Genomic DNA, 22,108 nt, shown 5'->3' with positions numbered 1-22,108 from the left:
GGACAGGTACATTTTACGGTAATACCAATATTTACGACATCAATTCCCCCGGCTAGCCGCATCTTTACGACACTGCGTAAATAATGTGTATTTCTACGTAAAGGTGATATTCAGACAAACACAAATAACAGTTCAAAAATAAGCAATGATCAATAAACTATCAAAATTGATTTTTTAATGGAAGGTCGTAAACTGCGTCCTGACGTCACACGTTGCAGACATGCGTGCACGGGTCGTGTTGTGATAGCCACAAATCTCTCTCCGAAAAAAAATCGGACTGCGAATTTCGTTCTATTCACCCATAAATGACCTGTTGCCGGCGGGCAAGGGACGCTTATGGTAAATTTGATGGTGGTCAGGAGGAGACGAGGGAGTTTTCTGGGTCGCTATGAAGACGCTGTCATCCTAAAGGGAGATGGGAAACAAGCAGGCAGCCTTCACTGAATCGCAGTTGGAGCAATACCAGGTTGGTTCTACAGTCGCTCACCAACAACTATCCATGTAGACAGACTAACAATTTTGTCTGTACCGTTCCATTCCTTTCTATCAACCTACGGCAAAAGTAGATAATATCTTCATGAGGTACACATTCTGTAGCTTTAGTAAAGGTACTACAGTGTTGTGTAACTGTATTGTTGAAACCGCCCGGTTGGGTTCATCACTAAATCCAGTGCATTTACAGTTGCTAACCTGGTACATCAGAGGGGGTGGGCGGTTACACGCTCAGGCGTAGAACGTCTCCAATCTTCATCAGATTAAAGAATCGATGCCTTTTGAATATCCATGATTAAATCCTGCGCTTTTTTCACACACTGTTGAACTCGTGAAACACCGCCATCTATGATAAATACCACAAATTAACATAAAGGCACACAGTCAAACCATGTATACTTAGAGAAACGTGGAGCTTTAAAAAAAAATTACCAGGAACAAAACAAGGTGGATTCATTTGAATTTCAAATTAGTATCACTGCTCCCAATTTGGGCTCAGCGTCTGGATGAGGCAAGCTGTCCCACGAGACTACTACTGTAATTTACAGGCACAAGATTCAGGTCAGGAAGGGGTCATTTTACTCTCCGGGCTGATTGCACGTTGGTACGTTTTGCCCTGTATGTAGGTCACACCCGCCAAGGTGTTTACCATCGAAATATACGGAATTTTCAGTTTAGAGTTTAGAACAGCTAGCCAGCATGCTACAAGATACAACAGAGAAAGATCGAAGTTCCCTTTTCAACCCTCTTGGTATTAGCTAGCAAACTTGGTCAAGTTTTAACATGATAAAGTTCAGTTGGTGCATTGGTCCTTTTTTAATAGTTGAAGAATAGAGGATACTGTAAATACCTTTAAGTTTGCAGTGATTGCCGTAAGGCTATAATGGAGTGTTTTTAGATTTGCCGTTGTTTTAAATGGTGATAGTCGCAAATAAAGTATTGGAAACAACGCTGGTTTTGAGTTTGCTGTGAAGTGGTCATAGTGAAAACCATAATTTAAAACCACTGTAAAAATGTCAAGACTTACAGTAACTTCAAGTAAGCAACCACTTGAACATTAGAGTAACATAAGGTTCAGCACCAAGGACATGCATGAAACTATATCCAGGTCAGTTTGCCATAAACAGTTTTCTATGATACAAAGAATTCTGTGCAGGCAGAGTATGCAATATAGTTATATTCTAGTACACATGTTAAAAAAGTTGATAGCTTTCCTTTAAAGACGAATGACCTTGATGTTGCAGTATTTCAAACCTTCATATAAATTCAATCACTCCTATTAGAAATCTTCTATTCAATACCATTGGCATAGCCTACTCATACAGTGCAATGTATACCGGTGGTGAGTTTCTATCTCTTCAAACCAATTTCAAGTATTGCAATGGTGAATTATACCACTACTACAGACAAGTGCCAGTCCCTAGTGTATCAGCAGACTAGCTTAGACATAGGAAAATCAATATGTCATGCAAGTCTAGAATTGACTTGGGATCAAAAACACTTTGTCTGCTGAGCACTTGGAAGACGTCTGGGATGTATGCCAGAGATACTGTCAGGTAGTATCATGTGTCCTTTTAAAGCACCAGTTTGCATTATATATGTATGAGTAGATATGTGCCTTGTGGTCAGCACTATAATTGACAGGGATATAAGATAGCTTAATGATGGGCAAATTCAAGTGCTGATGACGAGGGTCCCGTGCTCGAGGAGGTGCCTCGACCATGTTAAGCAGCCTCATTACTCATACTTGGGGTACCTACTGGCTGGCAAAATACACCAGATGATAGTAACACCAGAAATGTGGGACTTTATACTAAGGCCTAGGAAAAAATGTTGATTCCTGTTTCAGTCCTAAAACATTAGGGTCGGGACGTAGGATTATCATGTTTTTGAAAATATTTTTAGTCTTTGGCCAAACCTTAAGTGATGAAATATAGTTCAACAAAGTAAAACTGAAATGTATGAGGACATATAATATATTTTCAATGTGAAACTTTAACTTTGTGCATGATGGTTACAAATCTTTGGATACATTTACCCTTGAAATTATTAGATGGGACAAGCAATTTTGTTTACTTGAACAGGAAGCAGAATGAATGGAAATTCTAACTGGGAACTCTAATGCCCACCCATAAAAAGTCTAGGGTCGGCAGGTTTACCTAAGGTAGGTCGGGAAACAGGAAACAACATGTTTTTCCTTGGTCCAACAGTAGCAGCAGATTTTAACTGATAAGATATGTAATACTACTTTGATGCAATATATTTATAATATCTCTTCTCACCAAAAAAATGGGCATCTGTGGGCATGCTGTGACGTGTGGTTGTGACGTTTGTGTCTGACGTTTGTGTTGCCTGAAGCCTGTTCACAGTGATTAGTTTGGTAATGATCCATGATGAGCTGTGCAGTTAAACATGGTTTCCTCGTATCATTCAGAACTTCCCATGCTCAAGCATAATGATGATGAAATTCACATAGTTTTACACAGTCAAACCAAAAACACTGACAAAAAGTGTGGGATCAGTAAAACAAAATTGATACATGTACAGATTGTCTTTTAATTGCATGCAATCTACTAGTAGCACTGACGTATATTTTTCTTTGTGTTTCTACAGGACTGTACATTTTTTACCAGAAAAGAGATCCTCAGGTAAGTAACATCATGTGCATTGGTAACTTGTAAGTAAAGATTTTGGATGTTGTTAGGGGTCTATCTGATGCATACAACTATTGTATACATTCTCTGTGCATCAGCACGAAAATCAGAGAATGTCTTTTTATGTACATCTTCAGTAACATGCAAATTAGACCATCTTAAATGATTAAGATTATAAAAAGGTAAAGAAAGGAGGGGGCCCTTTTCAGCACCCTACTAGTAGTAGTCTTAGGTTCTGCATCTCCTGACAGTGCTGATGCTGAAATCAGACAAACCTTCTATATACATGTAATAGAAGGCAAGTGCACAAAATGTTGTTACCTCTCAAATTACGGGAAACATAAATAACTTGTCTATTCCTTTATTAAACTTTAAAGAGAGGAATGCATGACTTCTACTCTATCCTTACCTATTGGAATTAGCTTATTCTGACTGTAGAACTTTAGTTGCCACTTCATTTGAAGGTTCATTCAAGTATATCTGTAAAACTGAAAAGGGAGTATATCAATACTGGATGACTCACAGAAGCAGATGTCTGTTGACAACATTATAATACTCAATGCAAAGTGCCAATTACCTCTCATGCATGGTGCCTAATTACAACTTGTTCTCAAGTGAAGTTCCTGTAATACAAATAGTCCTGATGATGTTTGAATCATTATCTAATGATCTCTTCCTTATCATTGAAAGCTCGGACTCAGACCTTTAATGATATTCACACAATATTTGAAATATTAGACACATTTGAATTAGATATGATCCATCTGCATAGTGTTTAATTAATGTACGGTTAGTTCATTTGATTCAGCTACACATTGAGGAAGTAAAATATGTACAAGGCAGAGGACAGGGTTAACATATGCCATGTAACCATTTGAGTTGTAATGCAGATAAAGCAGTGCTTGAAATTCATTTTTGGGAATAAGTGTACTGGCGCACCTAATCTTAAACTTAAGGTGTACAGAAAAAAGACATTGAGTGTACAACATAAGATTTGATTTTGTAAAATGTCTTACAAACCTTCCTGCCTCTTCAGAACATTAATCTGAAATCATACAGCTAATACTAGAACTAAATACAACAAAAGTTTTAGTATCCTTCTTGACAATCAAATGTCAACAATATGCTGTATACACACAATGACACATGGCTAGTGCATAATAGTACCATTCATTACTTACACAAATACCTAGGTGCACTACTAGTAGTGCACCAAAAGTAAAAAATAAGTTGCACAGGTACTTATTATGAAATTCCATGGCTCTATATGGAACAGTGTAACCTACTAGTATCTGTTATTATGCCAGACATGTGGCTTCAAATAAAATTTCCTTTCAAGTTATTTTCATTGTGATTGAAATATAAACCCTTAAGGGGGTCCTTAAGGATTGCTATTTTCTAGTAACCACCAAATGGCCCTTTGAGCAAACATAATCCTAAATATTGATCTCTGCATAACACTATAACCCACTTAAGTGTTAGTGAGAAAAAAACAAGCATTCAACTGTTTTTCATCATATATCCCATCTGATTTAGGGATATACAAAGAATAACACATGTTTTTTAGTTGAACATGATGTTGGCCAATATTTTAGATTAAAAGTAGAAGTGCCCAAAACATGGTCTATTGATTGTCTCCTTCTGGCCTCAAAATGTTCCAAATAACATGTCAGGAAATATTTGTCAGTGGATACATTAAATGACAGTTGAACTAATCGCTGTATATACTGTACGGAGTATGTGAAAAACAAGTAGGAAAGTACAAGAAAGGAGGGGTGTGTGTGTGTGTGTAGTATAAAGAAATTGGCCATGTTTCAATAGAATACTACTGATTGAAGTGGCAGCTACTGTTAGGGTTTTACAGGGAATGAAACAGAGGTAGCAATTTTTTTAGCATTCCTAATTCCTAAATTCGAAATGTTTTGTTTTGTTTTGAAAACAAAGTGCCAGGTACAATCTTTGCAATGAAAATAATACTCCTATCGTTGATATGGTTAATGTATAAGTGTGTATTCTAAGATCATCATACTAATTTATTTGTATAGTATCCACTGTGTTCTGCTGCTGCAGTGGTCTGGACACTTTGCATCTGCAATCTGTCTTTCTATAACTTTCTCCACTTCATCCTGTTCATCGCGAGCTTCCTTAGCTCCCATGGTTTTCTTTTTTTTAAAATTTATGTGTATCCTTGGAATGACAGTTTGATTGATAGATATGAATAGTGCTTGTGTAATAATTCATCATATTCATTTTCCCATCATCTGATAACAGCAATCTGTCTTCATGAATTTGTTTTGGTGTTAATTCATTTTACATTACAATTCTGAAATTGATCAAAAGGGTTGGTATAACAGACTTGAAATGGCTTGATTTCTGGGTTTTAAATTCAACATTTGTTCATCCTTGATGATGTTTCAATATCATTACCATTACTTTCATAACATTTCAATAGTATATCATTGCCTCCTCAAAAATGATTTAATATGGTGTGAATTGCACAATGGAAAGTATCACAAGTCTTCTAGTATAAATAAGGGAAGATAGATTCAATGCTCATTACATTACTAACACAGAGGCAATCTATTTGCAGCGTTGTTGGATGTATTGCCACATCTTTATACTTGCCACATCTTTATACTATTTTATAGCAGTTGATTGATATCGTAGACGACCGCTGTACCGATCTGGGTTTCCAAAAGGTGGACTGATAAACGGAGGTAACATGGCACACCCAAAATAAATGGGTCATCCATTGCTCATAATTTCTGCAGCAAAATCTATACTTTGCAAATTGTATGGACTCCCGTGGGAATACGTATATGTTAACAGCACACAGTCGTAAATTGAATGATGAGATTAAAGGGGGCAGACACACTAAGGCAAGAAGGCCGTCTCCATTTTGCAAACCAAAATGGCGGCTTGTTAACAATTTTTGGTTAATTTTGACTTTGAGCTGTACAATATCGGTAGGGGAGAATTTGGGCCCCTTACTGAGAATTAAAAGAGGATACAACATGTATGTGTCAACGTTTTAATGTTGGGTTTTTCAAAGAACAAAATAATAAGGAAAAACTTGTGGAACCATCCAGCAGATTGATGATAATAGTACAAATTAAAGACTTCTGTACAAGAATGATGTAAATTATAACCAAGATTTCAATATAACCATAACTGTACCAAACAGCATTCAAAAGCAATATAACTGAGATTCTGAAATTGCAAACATAAGAATGGTCAAATGTAACAACGCTTAAGTACATGTAACTGAAGGTAGTGCAGATTACATAAATTAAAAGGTTTCAATATAACCATAATAATACACAACAGAAATTCAAGAAATGTTTTAATGTTAAGTTTGACTAAAGGATTTGTAGCATCATGCCCATTTCACCAGTATATACTATAGTCAGTTTTCCGACATCTATGCATGCTTCTGTATAGACCTAAGTGAAGAATAATATGCATGATGGGGTCCATATGGTCATCACAAGAACTGATCATACATTTTCAATGTTAGTATAAAAAGCCAATTGGTTGCTTTTTGAAACTGCTACATGTATAATTTCAGAATGTTAAGGAAGGATTTCCTTAATAATTCCTCAATGTACGTACAGTTGACAACAAACTTATCTATGCCCATTGTGATCATAAGTATACATATGATGCATGACCAAACCTTTCTATAGCCAGCAATTTTTTTATGTATGCCATTATTCGACCTTGACTTGTAATCATGTACAGATTGATATATTATGCATATGTTTTAGCATCCCTTCTTTATCTATACAAACATCTCTCTCCTAGTCCTTTGGCCAACCTCTTAGGTCTACCATTTATTAGCTTGGAACTTCCACCCAAAGTTGGATTGAGATAACTTCTATTTTGCCCCAGGGCCCAGGGACAGATGTACTTGGACATATGCCAGCATATAAGATTAAATGGAAATTTGGTTTACAAGTTATGTCTAACTGATAATGTATAGCCATGTGGGAGCCTCTGACGGACACACTGACTATTATCTAAGCAGGGGTACTTGTATATGTGTACAACGAAAATATATAAATCACTGATGGTATGTTATCGCCTGTAACTTTGGGTCGATGGCTATGCGGTCTGGACAGTACTAATCATCCCCTCTAGCTAGAATAAAAGTTGCGGTTGGTTGCCAAGAAGTGGCCACACGTTGGCAAATGTGGTGTCATCAGCCAGGCTGGCTATGATGGAACAGTGATAACCAGGTATTTACCATAGGTGAGGGAGTCTGGCTGATGGCCAGGTCTAATCACTTGGTCATCAGACAGTCTGGATGCACCAAAGGTTAGACCCGATGGTGGACTTGGCACAAGAGATAGACATAGAGAAGTATAGCAAAATGTGCAACTGACACATATTGGTGTTAAAGGCTCTAATCAGGGATAGGGGGAATGGACAAGATGCTGTACAGATACTGTTATAGGTGCAATCATCTGAATGTACTTGGAACATTGGTATTCTGTCCACATCAAATTCCATGTGTATTGTCTTGATCATCAGGGCTAGCCATTTTTAATAGCCAGAGGCTAGTTGGGCAGTCCTGGCAGTGAGTGTTGAACAGACAAGCCAATAATAAATGAATAAAAACAGAAATGTTGTTAAAGTAAAGAAGTCTGTCCATGGTGCTGAAAATGACGTCTGTCCATGGTGCTGAAAATTATGATGTACTTAAATAATACTTTCCTTGCACTGAGAGGCATGCCTGTATGTACCTGCCTGCTTATAGGTACAGTAGAATGGTCAGGCAAACTCAGAATGCTTTTGTCTCTGAACTGAAGACTTCAAAGATATTTATTACATCCTACCCAATCTGAAGTTTCAGCTTAATCCAAGACATAAACACGACAGTTTTATCCATGTGTAATATGTATCTTTTTATTTCTGCTGTATTTTCTGTAGGATATTCAGGCGGTATCGGGATCTGGACTCTGACCACATTCCTAAGAGCTACACTCGGGGTGAGGCATCCCGAATCAAGGTGCCCTTTGAGTACATAGAGAAAATGCCAGAGTTAAAGGTATGTATGACACTTCATCAATACATATTGATAAGGAAAACTTAGCTAAGCACAAGGAATTTATGTTAAGATGTTTATGCCAGCTAGTTCCCCAAAAGACCAGGTTAAACTAGACAGTTACAAAGAGGGATATATGGAAAACAAATCACAGTCTAGACCTGAAATGTATTTGATTCACCTGGCTTAGCAAATTAACTAAAACATCTGTCTTTAATATATATTTGTCTGTACATTTTTTCTTATACAGCCTCCTCCCAGTATGTAATGGCCAGTGGAATGGAAGAGTCCTATTTCTGTATCTCCTAAGCCAGGTTATGATGATGATTGAATATGGGAGGTAGTTTGTATTTGTACAGAATGACGTATGGAGTACTCCAAGAAATAGGCCACTTCCTTTAGCTGTGTGTAGACGCTGACTCAGACCTTCCTCAGCCTTTCCAAGAAGAGGATGTCAGTGAACACAATTTTCCATAATTAGGTCACTTCCGTTTGCTGTTGGCTCATATTGCTTTGATAGATTACATCCTTGGAAGAAAGAAGAAATCAAATGTGTAATATCAACTTTGACAGATGAGCTGCATGAAAAAATGTTGGATTATGATTTATCTGATTTCAGTGATTCTTTATTTGTCTTTGCAAAGGCTGGCTTAAGAAAGGACATTTGTATCCATGAGGAATACATAAGGCCACAGCAATTTAGTTTGTTGGTTCTTGGATTTTAGAAAAAGAAAAAATGCTAAACTGGAAGAACATAATGAAAGCAAAAACCCGAGAACCGGTTTTATGCCTTGGTGCTCTCAGTTTTAGGAAGTGAATACAGTCATATTCAAGATTTCCTCCCTGCCTGTAGCTGTTATGATGTCCACTTGCTATATCTTTGCTTTGAAAAATCTGAGAACCGACAAATAAAATCGGTGTGGCCTATAAAAAGAGGAATTCATAGTGAAGTGTAAAAATCTGGACCCTCCATAATAAGCCGACACTCTAACTTAGAGTCTAAGGCAAGGCAGCCCCCAGACACCCTTTCCACAATCGAACCTCAGTTACCAATAATGAACCTGCTAATTGGCATAGGGTCGCAGAGGGTCACAGAGAATTACTTCAACTGGATAAAATCTTGTGTATTGGAAACGGGAGTGTTTTAACAGATTGCTACATATCCTATATTTGTAAAGACATGTCTCTAGCCTTTTTATTTGGATCCTTTATTTGTAGACATATCATATTCTCTACAACACTATCATGGATGTGGAATCGCCAACCCACTAGACCAAACCATAGTTCTTTTCTTGTTATAGGGGCTTAATCCTGAATATATCTTGCTGAGTAGGGGAAAGTCTTGAGAAAAATGCAGATTGTTATTAAGTGTCACACATGCTTGTGGCCTGAGGGGTTCACTGGTGTACTTAACGGGCCAAGCACACGCTGCTAAATGATGCGTCCAATCAGCTCGTTACTTTTTCATGCAAACGAGACCTTGCATTTATCCTTGTATGTCCGCCCCAATTTGTTTGGCCATTGCAGAGACCCCCACATGAGATTTGGCACAAATTGAATTCCGATACAAGCATTTGTCATTCCGTCCAGAAAAATTCAGGGCAAATGCACACAATGATCAGGCCTTGGTAGGCTGTCAGAAAAGGGTACACTAGAGCCCAGTTAAAGAGAATGTTTGTACCAGTGGATGTTGGTTCTCTTATAAAACATGAATTATAACCTCATTCACCATCAAATCATGACCTGATTTTTTGTATATATGGTACCATGCATAAAATATCCACATAGATGCATTATTCTGATCTACTTATATATTGTGTGTTTTTGCCTTGTATCTTTTTTTACCCATATCTTCCTCAAATCAAAGTGCTAATAGTTACTACTGTAACAGTACTGTCATGTCAGGGGTATTGATTGATGCATATCATCAGCAGCTGTACTCAGAAAAACAACATGGCCTGCTGGTATAAATGTGAAATCCTTGCCCTACTTATGGGGCCAATAAATTAATCTTGTATGGGTTTTGAAATTGAGTATCTGATCTGAACTGGTTTTATACACAGTGTCTGCTGCTCTCCTAAATGTCAATATTGAATAGGGTGGGGTTCTCTCCATCTCAAATATCATGGTCCATTTATTAAAATCCTATGATAGTATCAGCAGAAGGTATTTAGTTTTCACTCTCATCTTCAATATCATTATCTACATACAATGCATAAAATCGGTCTTGGTTTATGGTATTAAACATTACTCAGGCATCCATTGTAGTTTTTGTTCAGAGATGTTACGAAAAAAATCTGCCAATGCTCGGCTCAGGTCTCTGAACAAATTTGTCAGCTTCCTGTACTGAACACTGAACCATGGCAGGCTGATATGTCCTGCTGCTACACAGGAGACCAGGCTGCCAGACAGACATCGGCTGTTATTCGTGTTCACCCAGCATGTTATCTGGGTAATCTATCCAGCAATGAGCGTGTTCTGGCTGTGACTCATGCCCTTCTGTATACACAGACCTTATTACTTTATCTCACTGTCTATTAGCACTGAAAATGGCTTCTGCATCCGTTTCTAACATTTATAATCACACCTTTCTATCTGTGGTATATGTGGTTAACCCGTAGTTGTAGGTAGCAGATGATAAATTACTTGATGTTTAATTTACTATAAAGTCCTAAATTGTACATGTTTTGTACCTAGAAACTGAATACAATACAAAATGTATGTCTTCTCCTCACCTTTAACACTTAGTTCATTTCAAGAAGTCAATTGTCTGAATCAACTTTTCAAATATTTGACAGATACTGTATATCACTATATGACTTATTGTACTGGAAATTAAACTGACAAAAGTCAAGTTACTTCAATTTTTAAAAGAAACTTTATTCTAAAGGAGGACGCATAGCCTAGCCTTGTTGGAGTCATTCTTGCATGTTAATAATGGAAACAGTACACATGTCCGATCAGTACCCACCATTGATTGGGGAGGTGGAGACCATGATCTATGCGGACGGGAGCTGCCAATAAAGCAAGGTCAACCAGCATGACGGGGTCGACCTTGTGGTCAATAGCTGTTTAAGAAGGAAGGTTTTGCCAGACACCAATTTATGAGCCATAAGCTCTGCTATTATGGCTCTCTGTTGTGGTGGGATCATGGTGGAGAGGGTCAGCCAAAGGTGCGGGTGGATTTATATTGTCTGACTTCTTTTCCTTTTCCAATTTACGGGTCGCGGTTCGGGGTTGTCTCTAACTGTCATTTTTTTGTCCCACTCTTTTCCGTTCCACTCAATCTTTAAACATTGTTTGGGAGCCAATGTTGTTAATTTTCATCTGTCTTTTTAAGCTTACTTAAAAATAAACATTTCCACCAATTTCATGCCATGAAGCTTACATTTTTTGATAGATGGATGGAGTCAACTTTTTTTCTGTTCCCACATGCAAATTTGGAGGGATGGGTCCTGGATACAAACATGTTGTGGTTATACATTTGTGTGAATCAAACATTCAGCCCTACAATAAAAATAAAAAGTTCATGTAAAGCTTTGAAGGAAAGTTCATGAACTGGTGAGGACAAAGGTTATGTAATTGTCAAGATATATTATAATTGTCAAATTTTTATGACTTCAATCATACATATGTATTCTGTGTCTTTGTTATGTTTTGTCTGACCTTTTAATCAATGATCAAAGTCTCAAACACACAAGCATAAAAACAAGTGTCAGAGACAACTGTATACACCTTTCTCACGCGGCGGCCATGATAGATCCAAGAAGAGGTCAATGAGGCAAACAGACAAAACTTATTTCTAAAATCAGGTCCCATTTAGTTATCCCCCAAACCACACATATTCTCATGATATAAGATGGAATAATGAATATTACAAGAAGTGTTGTGCACCGAAAAAATGTAGCAATTTAGAGTAGTGTAGACTGACCCCATAGTCCATTAAGAGATGCAAAATAAAAACATAATAATGCAAATTTTTAACGAATTTGCAGCCATTCACTTATTGGTCGAGTTCCTAATTGGCAGGCTACCATTGGTCGAACTTCTAATTATTATGGACAGCCTTTTGTTTGCCACATTGAACTCGTTTTAGATCTATCATGGCCGCCGCGTGAGAAAGGTGTATTGCCCACATGCCACAAATGGTGTGGATTCCTTGGCAGTAAAATCACTAACTGCTTACTGCATGCAAGGATAAAAATCACTGACCTAAGACACAACCATACATGTGCTAATTTCAGACTAGGGTATCGATATTTCTTAAACATCAACAAAGCAGGAAATTAATCTATTCGGCAGCTTTGGGGATACTTACCATAGCATCTCTGTCCTTTGAAATTCTGTAACATGTATTACAATGTATATGGGGAGCTAGAGGGAAACCATTCTCAGTGTGGTTTGTGGTCATTTGCTGTGTATACTGAATACAAAATTGAAATGGACAGGCAATCATGATGGCATCCCATGTACACTGGAATCAGACCGTGTCTCCTCAGATGGGGTAAATAGATTAATTCTTTTGCTGAGTGGTTTACCTTGTAGAAACACCCTGCATAAATCACGTTGTTAATAGAATTTTTCATCAATCAGTGACTACATCAAAGGTAAGTAGAACGTACCTCCAAATTTTCGATGGCTATCCAGTCCATCTTGTTCACGGAGTGACCTAGTTCTTGCGAGAGTTGCAAGAACTAGGTCAAGACTTGCGTGGATCTTCTGTCCCTCCACCCCGCCTCCTTCCGGAGTAAGGGTAAGTAGGACTTGGGCAGCTCCCAGCCATCATTCCGATTCAACGATAAATCACCTTGTTTTTGATTGTGAAGACGTCTTGAAAGGTAACATGTTACCTTTTAGAGAAGACAATCCAAAGACCTAACAATAACAGTGAATGTGCAAATGATGGTAGTAAGATTCCTCAGAATATGTGCAAGATAACATAGCAGTGGTCAGGACTAAAAGATGTATATATGATATGGAGGGCACAAATGCTGATTCTGATTTTTTCTCTCTCGTGTGTATTTTAGGAAAATCCGTTTAGGAGACGGATCTGTGAGGTTTTCTCTGAGGACGGGTCAGGAAACATGACGTTTGATGACTTCTTGGACATGTTCTCTGTGTTCAGTGAACAAGCACCACAGGACATCAAGGCTGTCTATGCATTCAAAATATATGGTAAGCTTCCAGATAGTATGTATCAAATTACATTTGCACCTTTGCTTTTTTAGCAACAAAGGGGCATCTAAGTAACTTTATGTATGTATGAATATGTCCATGGAAGGAAGTTTTCCTAGTCTAAACATAGAAAAAAGTGAGAGCCTGTAACTATGTAAATGCTCATTGTACAGGTACATGTACTTTGAATTCCATTTAATGTATAATTGATATTCACATTGATACATCCACTAACGTAAGGCCTGTTGTGAGCATGTTTTAAGTGACATGGAGTCCTTTCTTCCCCCTCTTGCGTAAAATTGAGCCAGTCAGTATTAACCTTCAGCTTTGGAGCAAATGAGGCGTGCAAGGTTGTACTGTAAACAAGATTAGGTTGTTCTGGTCGGTTGGTACCGGCGCTGTAGTTGATGGTGAGCCGTAATTTCAGGAGGAACCGCCGCATTGATTACAGTTGGGGAAAGTGGTCTAATGAAATACCAATACCTCGGGAAGAAGAAAACGGCTATTTTAATCACCATTAGCGAATCGCAATTAATTTTTTCAAATGCTGACAGGATTATTTTTCCTTAGCCGTCCCAGTTTAGGGTACATACCTTTATCAAGTGTTTTCTGTGATGATGATGTGAGTGCACAGTACAGAGGTACATGTATGAATGGCTGACTTGGAGCAGCTTTCCCAATTATCATTGTCAGTGAGATGTGCAGGTAAATGTAGTGTGTCTGCTGACAGATGCTGATGGGGACCAATTCCTGAGCAAGTCCGACCTGGGGAAGGTGCTGAGCTGTTTAACAAGGGACGAGCTCACGCAGGAAGAGATGAACACAGTTGTGGAGAAGGTACAAAAGCTTTTACGATGACAAACGGCTGTGCTATTGCTGCCGTTTATATCTAAATAGGATCACCAGGCTTCAAGCCTGAAGATGTCAGGGCTAATCACATCAACTTCATTGAAATTTTTGCCTCATCAGGATTGCACTGCCAGGATAAAAAACTGATACTAGTGATAGTGTGTGGTAGCAAAGTTGATCAGAAATTTAGTCTGCTTATGGTATGATGCACTGTTTTTTTTTCAAAATGTAGGCTGTTTACATTCATGCATATTCAAGAGTTTTTGAGTTAAGTCTACGTGGAGCATTCTATGGCTTTCTAGGGGGCCAAAACTACAACATGTACTATCAGACAGGTCACAGTAAGACTATGGCCACATCTGATCCTTAGTCAATCAGAATTTTATGCTTGCCAGAGGATCTGCTCCCCAGGGAGCACATGGTCAGGGCATGAGGACGCAGCACCCCTGTTAAAAAAAAAATCCCTGCATGATATTCTCAGTCAAGGTTAATTGTTATCTCACCGCTGTCAATTCAGATTCTAGAGGAGGCAGACCTTGATGACGACAGCCAGCTGTCGTATATGGAGTTTGAACATGTGATATCACGAGCACCTGACTTCCTCAAGTAAGTCACCACTTTATCATTGGGATGTGAAATATTACTATTTTCTTCCACTTTGGTGTTGCAAATATTGACCAGATGACAAACATATCGTCTCTTGTACAGTGTAACTTGAATTGTTTCTGTTCAGGAATATCAACTATGGTTGTGAATTATATTGTACTCCACAGCACTTTCCACATCCGCATATGAATTTCTCTGGAATTGGACACAAGAAGTTGCCTTAATTCTCCCTGATGCCACCTAGCAACTCTTCTCAGCAGTGCAGTACGGGGGTCCTCATCAGCAGCGGAGGCAGAGATCGCGGGTACTTCACCCCAGGGTCCAGGAACTCCTGTTGGTTTAACTTACGAGGCTCTTTGGTATGCTGCAACTCAGGAGAGTTGTGTGCACCACACACCACTGTGTGCACTACGAAGAGTGAAGTTCCAGGAAAATTCCAACAGATGAAGAAAAAAAGGAAGCTTAGGGTTTGTTAGCAATCTTAGCCATTTCTTACAATAGATACTCCTCTACTTTTTGCTTCTAATGTAAATTACATGGGGGCTGCAGAAAAGTTGACTTCCACCAGTCCAAATGTACTCCAAGTGATGTACCTGTATGTAAGATTATTCTAAAAAATGGTGCCTGGAAGCATCCATTTGACAAATAGTACGTACAGGAGTATCCTAGGCAAGATAATCATTGCACAATCTTGTATTCAACAGAGAGCTTCTGGACATGTCATTATCTGTACCTGTACTCATGCAAAGCCCATTTTCAGACATGGTGATATACCTTCAAAAGTGTTTCATCGTTCGTGACCACATTGTCGTTTGGCTCGGACCAAAACCGTCACAATTTTTCACATGCACTATGAATGTACCAGAACAATTGCTATGCAGCTTAGAGACTATGATTCTTCCATATAATAACATCACAAGTTGAGTATCCACACGTTGTACATGTCCAGTAATGGTATTCAACTTTTAAACATTACAGTGGACTTGTATGGCTTTAAGGGAAATCTTTCACCATGTGTTGAGTAGTTAACAGGGCTCATTTTTCTTTTTATGTCTTTGTTTAAGAAAATTGATGGAAAATGCATTGTTGGTTGCACTCGTGTGAATTGTACGTGAGGAAGTACTGTACATTTCTGTACATTATTTGTGTGACAAGTACAGGTTACTCCTCATTGCCGTGTACAGCATTTGACTTTGAACTTCTTCAGCACTGATCTGTGGTGAGGCCTGGACAGTTGGTCAACATTGCCGACCACACAAATGTGTTAAATCACATCTGAGAAGAAGATGATGTTGTAAATACATGTACTACTTTGTAAAGTTGAAGAAGGGGAGACATCCAGTTGAGGGGTATGTCTCGCCCACGATTTAAGTCTGATACATAACTATTAGTTTTCATATTTGACTAGTTCCAGGAGAACAATGTAGATTTACAATGGATGAGGAGAGATATTCAGATGTACAGGTCCTTTTGAAAAGTAGCTCTGAATTGAAGTAGAATTAGTTTGACCATCCAAGACAGATTTTTCTCTACCGGTGATATGAAAAAGTAATTTTTTCAAACACACAAGTCGCTATACATTTGTTTACCCTGTAAAACATATACTTGGTACTCCAACAATTTTTGTATTCAAGGCATGAGTTCATCCACATGGTAACCTTTATCTTTTTTGAGAAGAGTGTATCTAAAGATATCAAGCCAATGGACAGTGGTTTTCAAATTGCAGTATCTTAAAAATATTGCAATTTGAAACCACTGCCTGATGGACTTGATATCCCTTTACACCATTCCTCATTTATAAAAACAATGGATATAGGTTACCCTGGGAATAGTGGTGAACTAACATTACCAAAATGGGAAAAATGTTTGATGTTAGATTTTCCTGAGTTGTCATGTTTTGGAAAAAAATGATCTCACCAAATTGACAGCTTTGCCATATCTAAATGATACCTGTCTGCACTTTGCTCATGCTTTACAATACTCAGGTTTGCAGTAATGACTGAAATAAGAGCTATAGTCTTTTTTGTGGCTGAACAAGCCAGTGGAAATATTGTATATACATTTACTGTTGAAAGGCTGTGAATTGTTGATGTATTGAAGTTTTTAGCAGGTTTGACATCATGTGGGTTAAGTGTTTCAAATTTTGGTCTCATATGTAACTTGCATGTTTTTCAATGTACAATCTACCTATGTTCACTGTATTTGATTACAAGTAACCAAAGTGGCTTTCTGTGCAGAGGCATAGCTGAATATATATCAGTAATTGTATATAATGTTGATGGAAGTGTTTTCTGTACCAATGTCAATCACTTTGTACTATGCATGGCACCAAATTTCCTGACACCGAGGACGATTGCTGTTAAGTGTTTCAAAGGGACAGTGCATCACAGAGGAACTGCCCCATGTACAATTGGAGAGTAATACGCAGCAAATGGTTCTTGCTAAACATTTCTTTTATGTCAACTTAGGCCATATTGATTTGATAACATGGATGACATCTGTGCGAGCATTAATTTTTGACCATTTCCGAAAAAAGTTTTTAACAATGTTGTAATCATAAAAAGGTAGCTGCAAAATAAGCAAATACACATGTCTGCTGCAGATCAAAAAACATTTTAATGTCAAAGAATGCCCACGTTGATTCAAAGGTCTAAGATGTGAAAGAACAAAAATGAACAACATTTTGTTTGGTCATCTGTTCAACCTTCCTGACTGCTTAGATTTCATAACTTTTTTGGGGGCAGAATTTGCATGCTTGGATCAATTTGGGGTTCCCAGAGGATGTCATTTAAATAGTCAAATCAACATGGCCTTACCGTATGGTTTTGGCCAAACATAAGACTTTGATCTCCTAGTCTCTGACAAAAAAACAACTTTAACGTACACTTTTACCACTTGACTTAAGTGACCAAGCCAGAAACCACAAAAGCTAAGGTTCTTCAAGACAAAGATGATGTGCTGACTGAGAATGATCTACATTCTACTGTTGTTTAAGGGTTGTACTGTAATGCTGAAAAAAAGTTATTTTGTACTTCAGTGGTGCATATGGTACATGTCTTGCACAGAAATGATTTCTTGACTGGAAACACTTTCTTGACTGGAAACGCTCTCCATCCAAAGACCATTTCAGAATACACTATCAAATAGATCTTTACTGCAATCTAAAGAAGGCATAACTACTGCATGGAGGAGAGTAGTGGGTAGGACAGAAAGGATTGTTGAACTGACGTCTCCTTTGAATAGATGTACAATAAGATTAAAAAATATTTTGATTACGAAGCCGAAACTTTAGACAGGAAAAAACAAACATCCAATGATCCAATAATATAGAGTGTAAATTGATTACATGAATGTCAAGCATTCAACATTCATTACCCTATTACTTCCTGGCCTGTATCAGAACTTAGCACTTTTTAGTAGAGAATGAGGTAGGGGGGATTGCCAACTACTGGGGGATTGTCACGGGCTACAAAAATAACCCATTTTGGTGCAAAAGGCCCTCCAGACCAAATCTAAATCACAAGAGGATAATAGATACAGTATTGGTAAAATAAGAGAAGTTCTCTTTAATCATTGGTGTCACAATTCTTGTTGAGGCTGGTCATTATCTGTATTTTCATGAGATTGTGTTGACAGTGGTTGTTTTCTGAGACTTAGGTGAACTCTGCCATGCATCTTATGAACTTAACTTGTTGAAACCAAGGAAAGTCAATAAAATGCCTTTTTTCTGTAAGCCAGCATTTTGCTCTGTAACATCAATTTTGTTATAGAAATGCCAGCCACGAAATGATTTCTTAACTTAAGAATTGGAGTACTGGACCCAATGCAATGTACACAACTCTCATACAAAGCACAGAGGAAAATGGTACGATAGGGGCATCATTGGTAGGCACATTATTTTTGGCACGAGTGCACCTCCTAGCAATTCACAAGGTGAATACTGTACAAGGTATTCCTTCCCAAACAATATAGTTGACAATGATACTATTTATTTTAATTGACAGTGTTTCTCAAAGAATTTTGTGACTAAATATTCAAACTGGCTTCCTCAGTTTAATCCATCATTGTCACAAATTTCTAGTAACTTTCTATAGTAAGAAATTCCTGTCTAAACACTTAGTTGTACTTACTGAAGAGAAACATTTTTCAACTATGACGACAATTTGGGAGTCAGTATCAGGGGTGTTGTCCAAAAGTTGCTAAAAATTAGCTAGGTTTTTAATCACTACCCCAATTATCCTTGCAAGGTAAACACACAAGAAACACAAGACTTCTTTTAAGACATGTTTTCAAGTTTATTGTTCTCCCATTGGAGGGATCTATATATTGTTTTGCACACCTAGGCCTTGGACTTGGACTCCCGGAGGGATGACTCTCGTGCTGACGAGCGGCGCTTGGCGTGGGCCTCGCGCTCCTCCTTCTTTCTCTTGGCCAGGAGCTTGGCGTAGGTGGCCTCCTCCTCACGTTGCTAAGCAAAGGGAAATGTATTCATCAGTACACTGACATGTAAAATGATAAACAACGAGATTAACGTGTTCTAGATACCATACCTGTCCTGCTACATAACAGGATGACACTATCATGATCATGGAAAATCATCTGTGTTGGTAGTAATCATAGTACAATACTTCCTTACAACACAGTATACGCATCGAATTTTTAACGACCGTCACCTTGTTAAGGGTCAATACTATTTATCTTGAAGAAGACGACATTGGTGATTGAAAATTTGATTCGCGTATACCTTAGTGTTGGAAGAAATTTGGCATTGTACTAGGACGACACTGACTTGAGCAATGCAAGTTGGAATGTTGTAGAGAAAGGAAAAAAAAACAAATTTTGAATGACAAGATCACAGATCTGACATTTCTTCATAGTAAATCCACAGTTAATAGAAGATAACATACGTGCCTAGACCCTACAATACTTGCCCTACGTCTAAAATAGGAATCTTGATCACATACTAGTAATGATAAAGGCTTGTGACTTACCTTGGCGTAACGTCTGCGCTTCACTGCCCTCATGTGTCTCTTACGCTGCAGGCGCTGAGGGGTAATCAGTCGCTGGATCTTTGGAGTCTTGAACTTCTGCTTCTTACCTGTAGAAAAATATGTTAAGTACAGACTCAATATGCTCTAATTAACTATTGTTTAACCATGGCATTGACTTCAACATGACTCCCACTGTTAAGCCATGTTTCAACATTCTAAACAGAAAATATCTTTGGCAATAGCTTGCCTTCAGTAAAAATCAGAAGTGTATAAACTGGCCAGTGATGAAGCTGGTTACTGTAAATGCAGAAATTTTCCTGGTGGTTTTATGTTCGCCATTTTCGCGTTCGACAATTCATCACGAACATAAAACCACAGTAATTTTAAAAAAGGAGACTGACCTTCCTTTTGTGGCAGGGGACGCCTGACCACGTACTGACGCACGTCGTCCTCCTTGTTGAGGTTGAAGAGCTTGCGGATCCTGCCGGCACGCTTGGGGCCCAAACGGCGAGGGATGGTGGTGTCGGTCAGTCCCGGAATGTCCTGCTCACCTGTGACAGACATGAGGAGGAATGTTACACACAAACACCTGCACTTCTTGGTGAGTACAATCCTTGCATGGTGCAAATGTCAAAATATCTTCACCTGCACATGGTTTGAACCTGAAATTTAAAACCCTCCCCTTTGGCACAAACTTTTCAACTGGTGATTTCAGGTTATGCAGCCAAAAGATACGAGTTTGCTCACAGATGTGACTATGTGGTAGAGACTGTCATATTCTAGACGAATAGGACCGTTAAGCCAATACAGCAATAGACAAAGCTGTAGGGCTGATTTGGAATTTTGCCAAAGTCAATATCGACCCTAAAAGGGTCATATAGAAATCAGTTAGGGTCATATAGAAATCAAAAGATGGAACAGAAAAGCATCAAACTACCCTATCTTACAACTGCAAAGAATTCTTACAAAAAAACTTTTCCAAGCATAACCGTGCTTGTATAGGTTACAACATATGCAACCAGATTTAAAGATCACGTACTGAAAGTAAGGCCACGGATGCCATACAGACTTTAATAGTTGCTATGAAACTCATGAAGTATTTGTAACAATCTGTATGGCCTAGTGAGTGTCTCACCCTTCTTGAGGATGACAAGGTTGAGCACCGACAGGTTACTATCCACGATGCAGCCTCGGACAGACTTGCGTTTGCGCTCTCCAGTACGGCGTGGCCGGTAGCAGGAGTGGCCCTTCCCCAGCAGCAGACGCACACGGCCGTTGGTCAGAACACCCTGCTTCATGGGGAAGCCTTGCTTGTCATTGCCTCCGCTGATCCTCACGAGATAACCCTGGCAAATCAAATTGTGATAGTTGCATAAAATGATAAGTTTGAAACTCCATCTTTCATTTTATAAAGTACAAAGTACTGAAGTAAAGCTGATATCACTTACTGTAACTGCCTTTATGTGTTAATACTTAACTTCGCAGTAGAGAGAAAATGGTGTTTGGAGTTGAAACGATAGGTAGGCAGAAGACATACAAGTACTTTCAGTAGTACTTTCACAGTGCTCTTAAGTTTGCGATGAAGAGGTCACCACAAACATTAAAGCACCATGAAAATATCAAAATTTACAGTGCTACATTAATATAAAGGTCAAATAATATAGATGCACTAATAATAACATGATTAATTTATGACCACACCTTCCATTCATCTCCAAGGCTTTCAGCTGTCATCTGATGAGACATGCGCTTCTCATAGAAAGGACGAAGTTTGCGTTCATCGTCCACCTCGATGAGCTTCTGGCAGCCCGTGGCCGGATACGAAATGTTGATCTAGATATAGTAATAATTATGACAAAGATAAGTTATTAACATAATCAGGGTATAATTATAAACATGATCACAACATAAGACAAGCTTCTGATTCATAGGTACACCTGCATGGCACACAAGGCAACAGAAACTGTTCCGAATAGATTATCTGTATCTCATCATATGTACTACGTAGTCATACAAGTTCCAACCCCCCTCCCTCATCATGTTGCAACAAATAATTCATAACTTGATAATTTGTCACTATTCAGACTCAAAACAAAGCACGGTAGCGCGAGACGATCAACATGTACTTTTATAAACCAAAAATTCTGATCCGTAACTTTCGTAACAGTTACATTTTCCCAGTCAAACGTGGATTTCGTGTGCAAATCTACACACTGTGGCAGTCATCTGAGGACGATATTGCAATACCGAACCGACGACACGACACAATCCACCTCATCCTATCACTTAAAGCA

General features: G+C 38.4%; 2 protein-coding genes across 2 annotated transcripts; one reads left to right on the top strand and one right to left on the bottom strand.

Annotated features, from left to right (window-relative positions):
* The first annotated feature begins 92 nt into the window (after window positions 1–92).
* LOC118409389 (calcium and integrin-binding family member 3-like) lies at window positions 93–18,560 on the top strand. The gene is made up of 7 exons (XM_035810382.1): window positions 93–466; window positions 3,106–3,140; window positions 8,079–8,196; window positions 13,221–13,368; window positions 14,099–14,205; window positions 14,735–14,823; window positions 14,991–18,560. Exons 1-7 carry the CDS (start codon window positions 416–418, stop codon window positions 15,010–15,012), a joined length of 570 nt encoding a protein of 189 aa, XP_035666275.1. The 5' UTR covers window positions 93–415; the 3' UTR covers window positions 15,013–18,560.
* A 534-nt stretch (window positions 18,561–19,094) lies between these two features.
* On the bottom strand, window positions 19,095–21,647 carry LOC118409387 (40S ribosomal protein S6; the record flags this gene model as incomplete). Its single annotated transcript, XM_035810380.1, is given in 5 exon segments — window positions 19,095–19,291; window positions 19,815–19,921; window positions 20,216–20,365; window positions 20,950–21,160; window positions 21,516–21,647. Coding segments are annotated over 5 exon segments (729 nt in total), but the record flags the coding sequence as incomplete, so codon positions are not given.
* Between the last annotated feature and the right edge of the window lie 461 nt (window positions 21,648–22,108).

The sequence above is a fragment of the Branchiostoma floridae genome, chromosome 2 (genome assembly GCF_000003815.2).
Source record: "Branchiostoma floridae strain S238N-H82 chromosome 2, Bfl_VNyyK, whole genome shotgun sequence".
NCBI classification, from domain to species: Eukaryota; Metazoa; Chordata; class Leptocardii; order Amphioxiformes; family Branchiostomatidae; genus Branchiostoma; species Branchiostoma floridae.
The sequence above is the reverse complement of the archived record's forward strand: the minus strand, read 5'-3'. Positions and strand labels throughout refer to the sequence as shown.

Bases quoted from the DNA above. Each gene is read 5' to 3' on its own strand.
- LOC118409389 (XM_035810382.1), top strand. From the start codon at position 416: ATGGGAAACAAGCAGGCAGCCTTCACTGAATCGCAGTTGGAGCAATAC. The intron at 13,369-14,098 runs GTAAGCTTCCAG...GTCTGCTGACAG, and splicing joins CTATGCATTCAAAATATATG to ATGCTGATGGGGACCAATTC. The intron at 14,206-14,734 runs GTACAAAAGCTT...CTGTCAATTCAG, and splicing joins TGAACACAGTTGTGGAGAAG to ATTCTAGAGGAGGCAGACCT.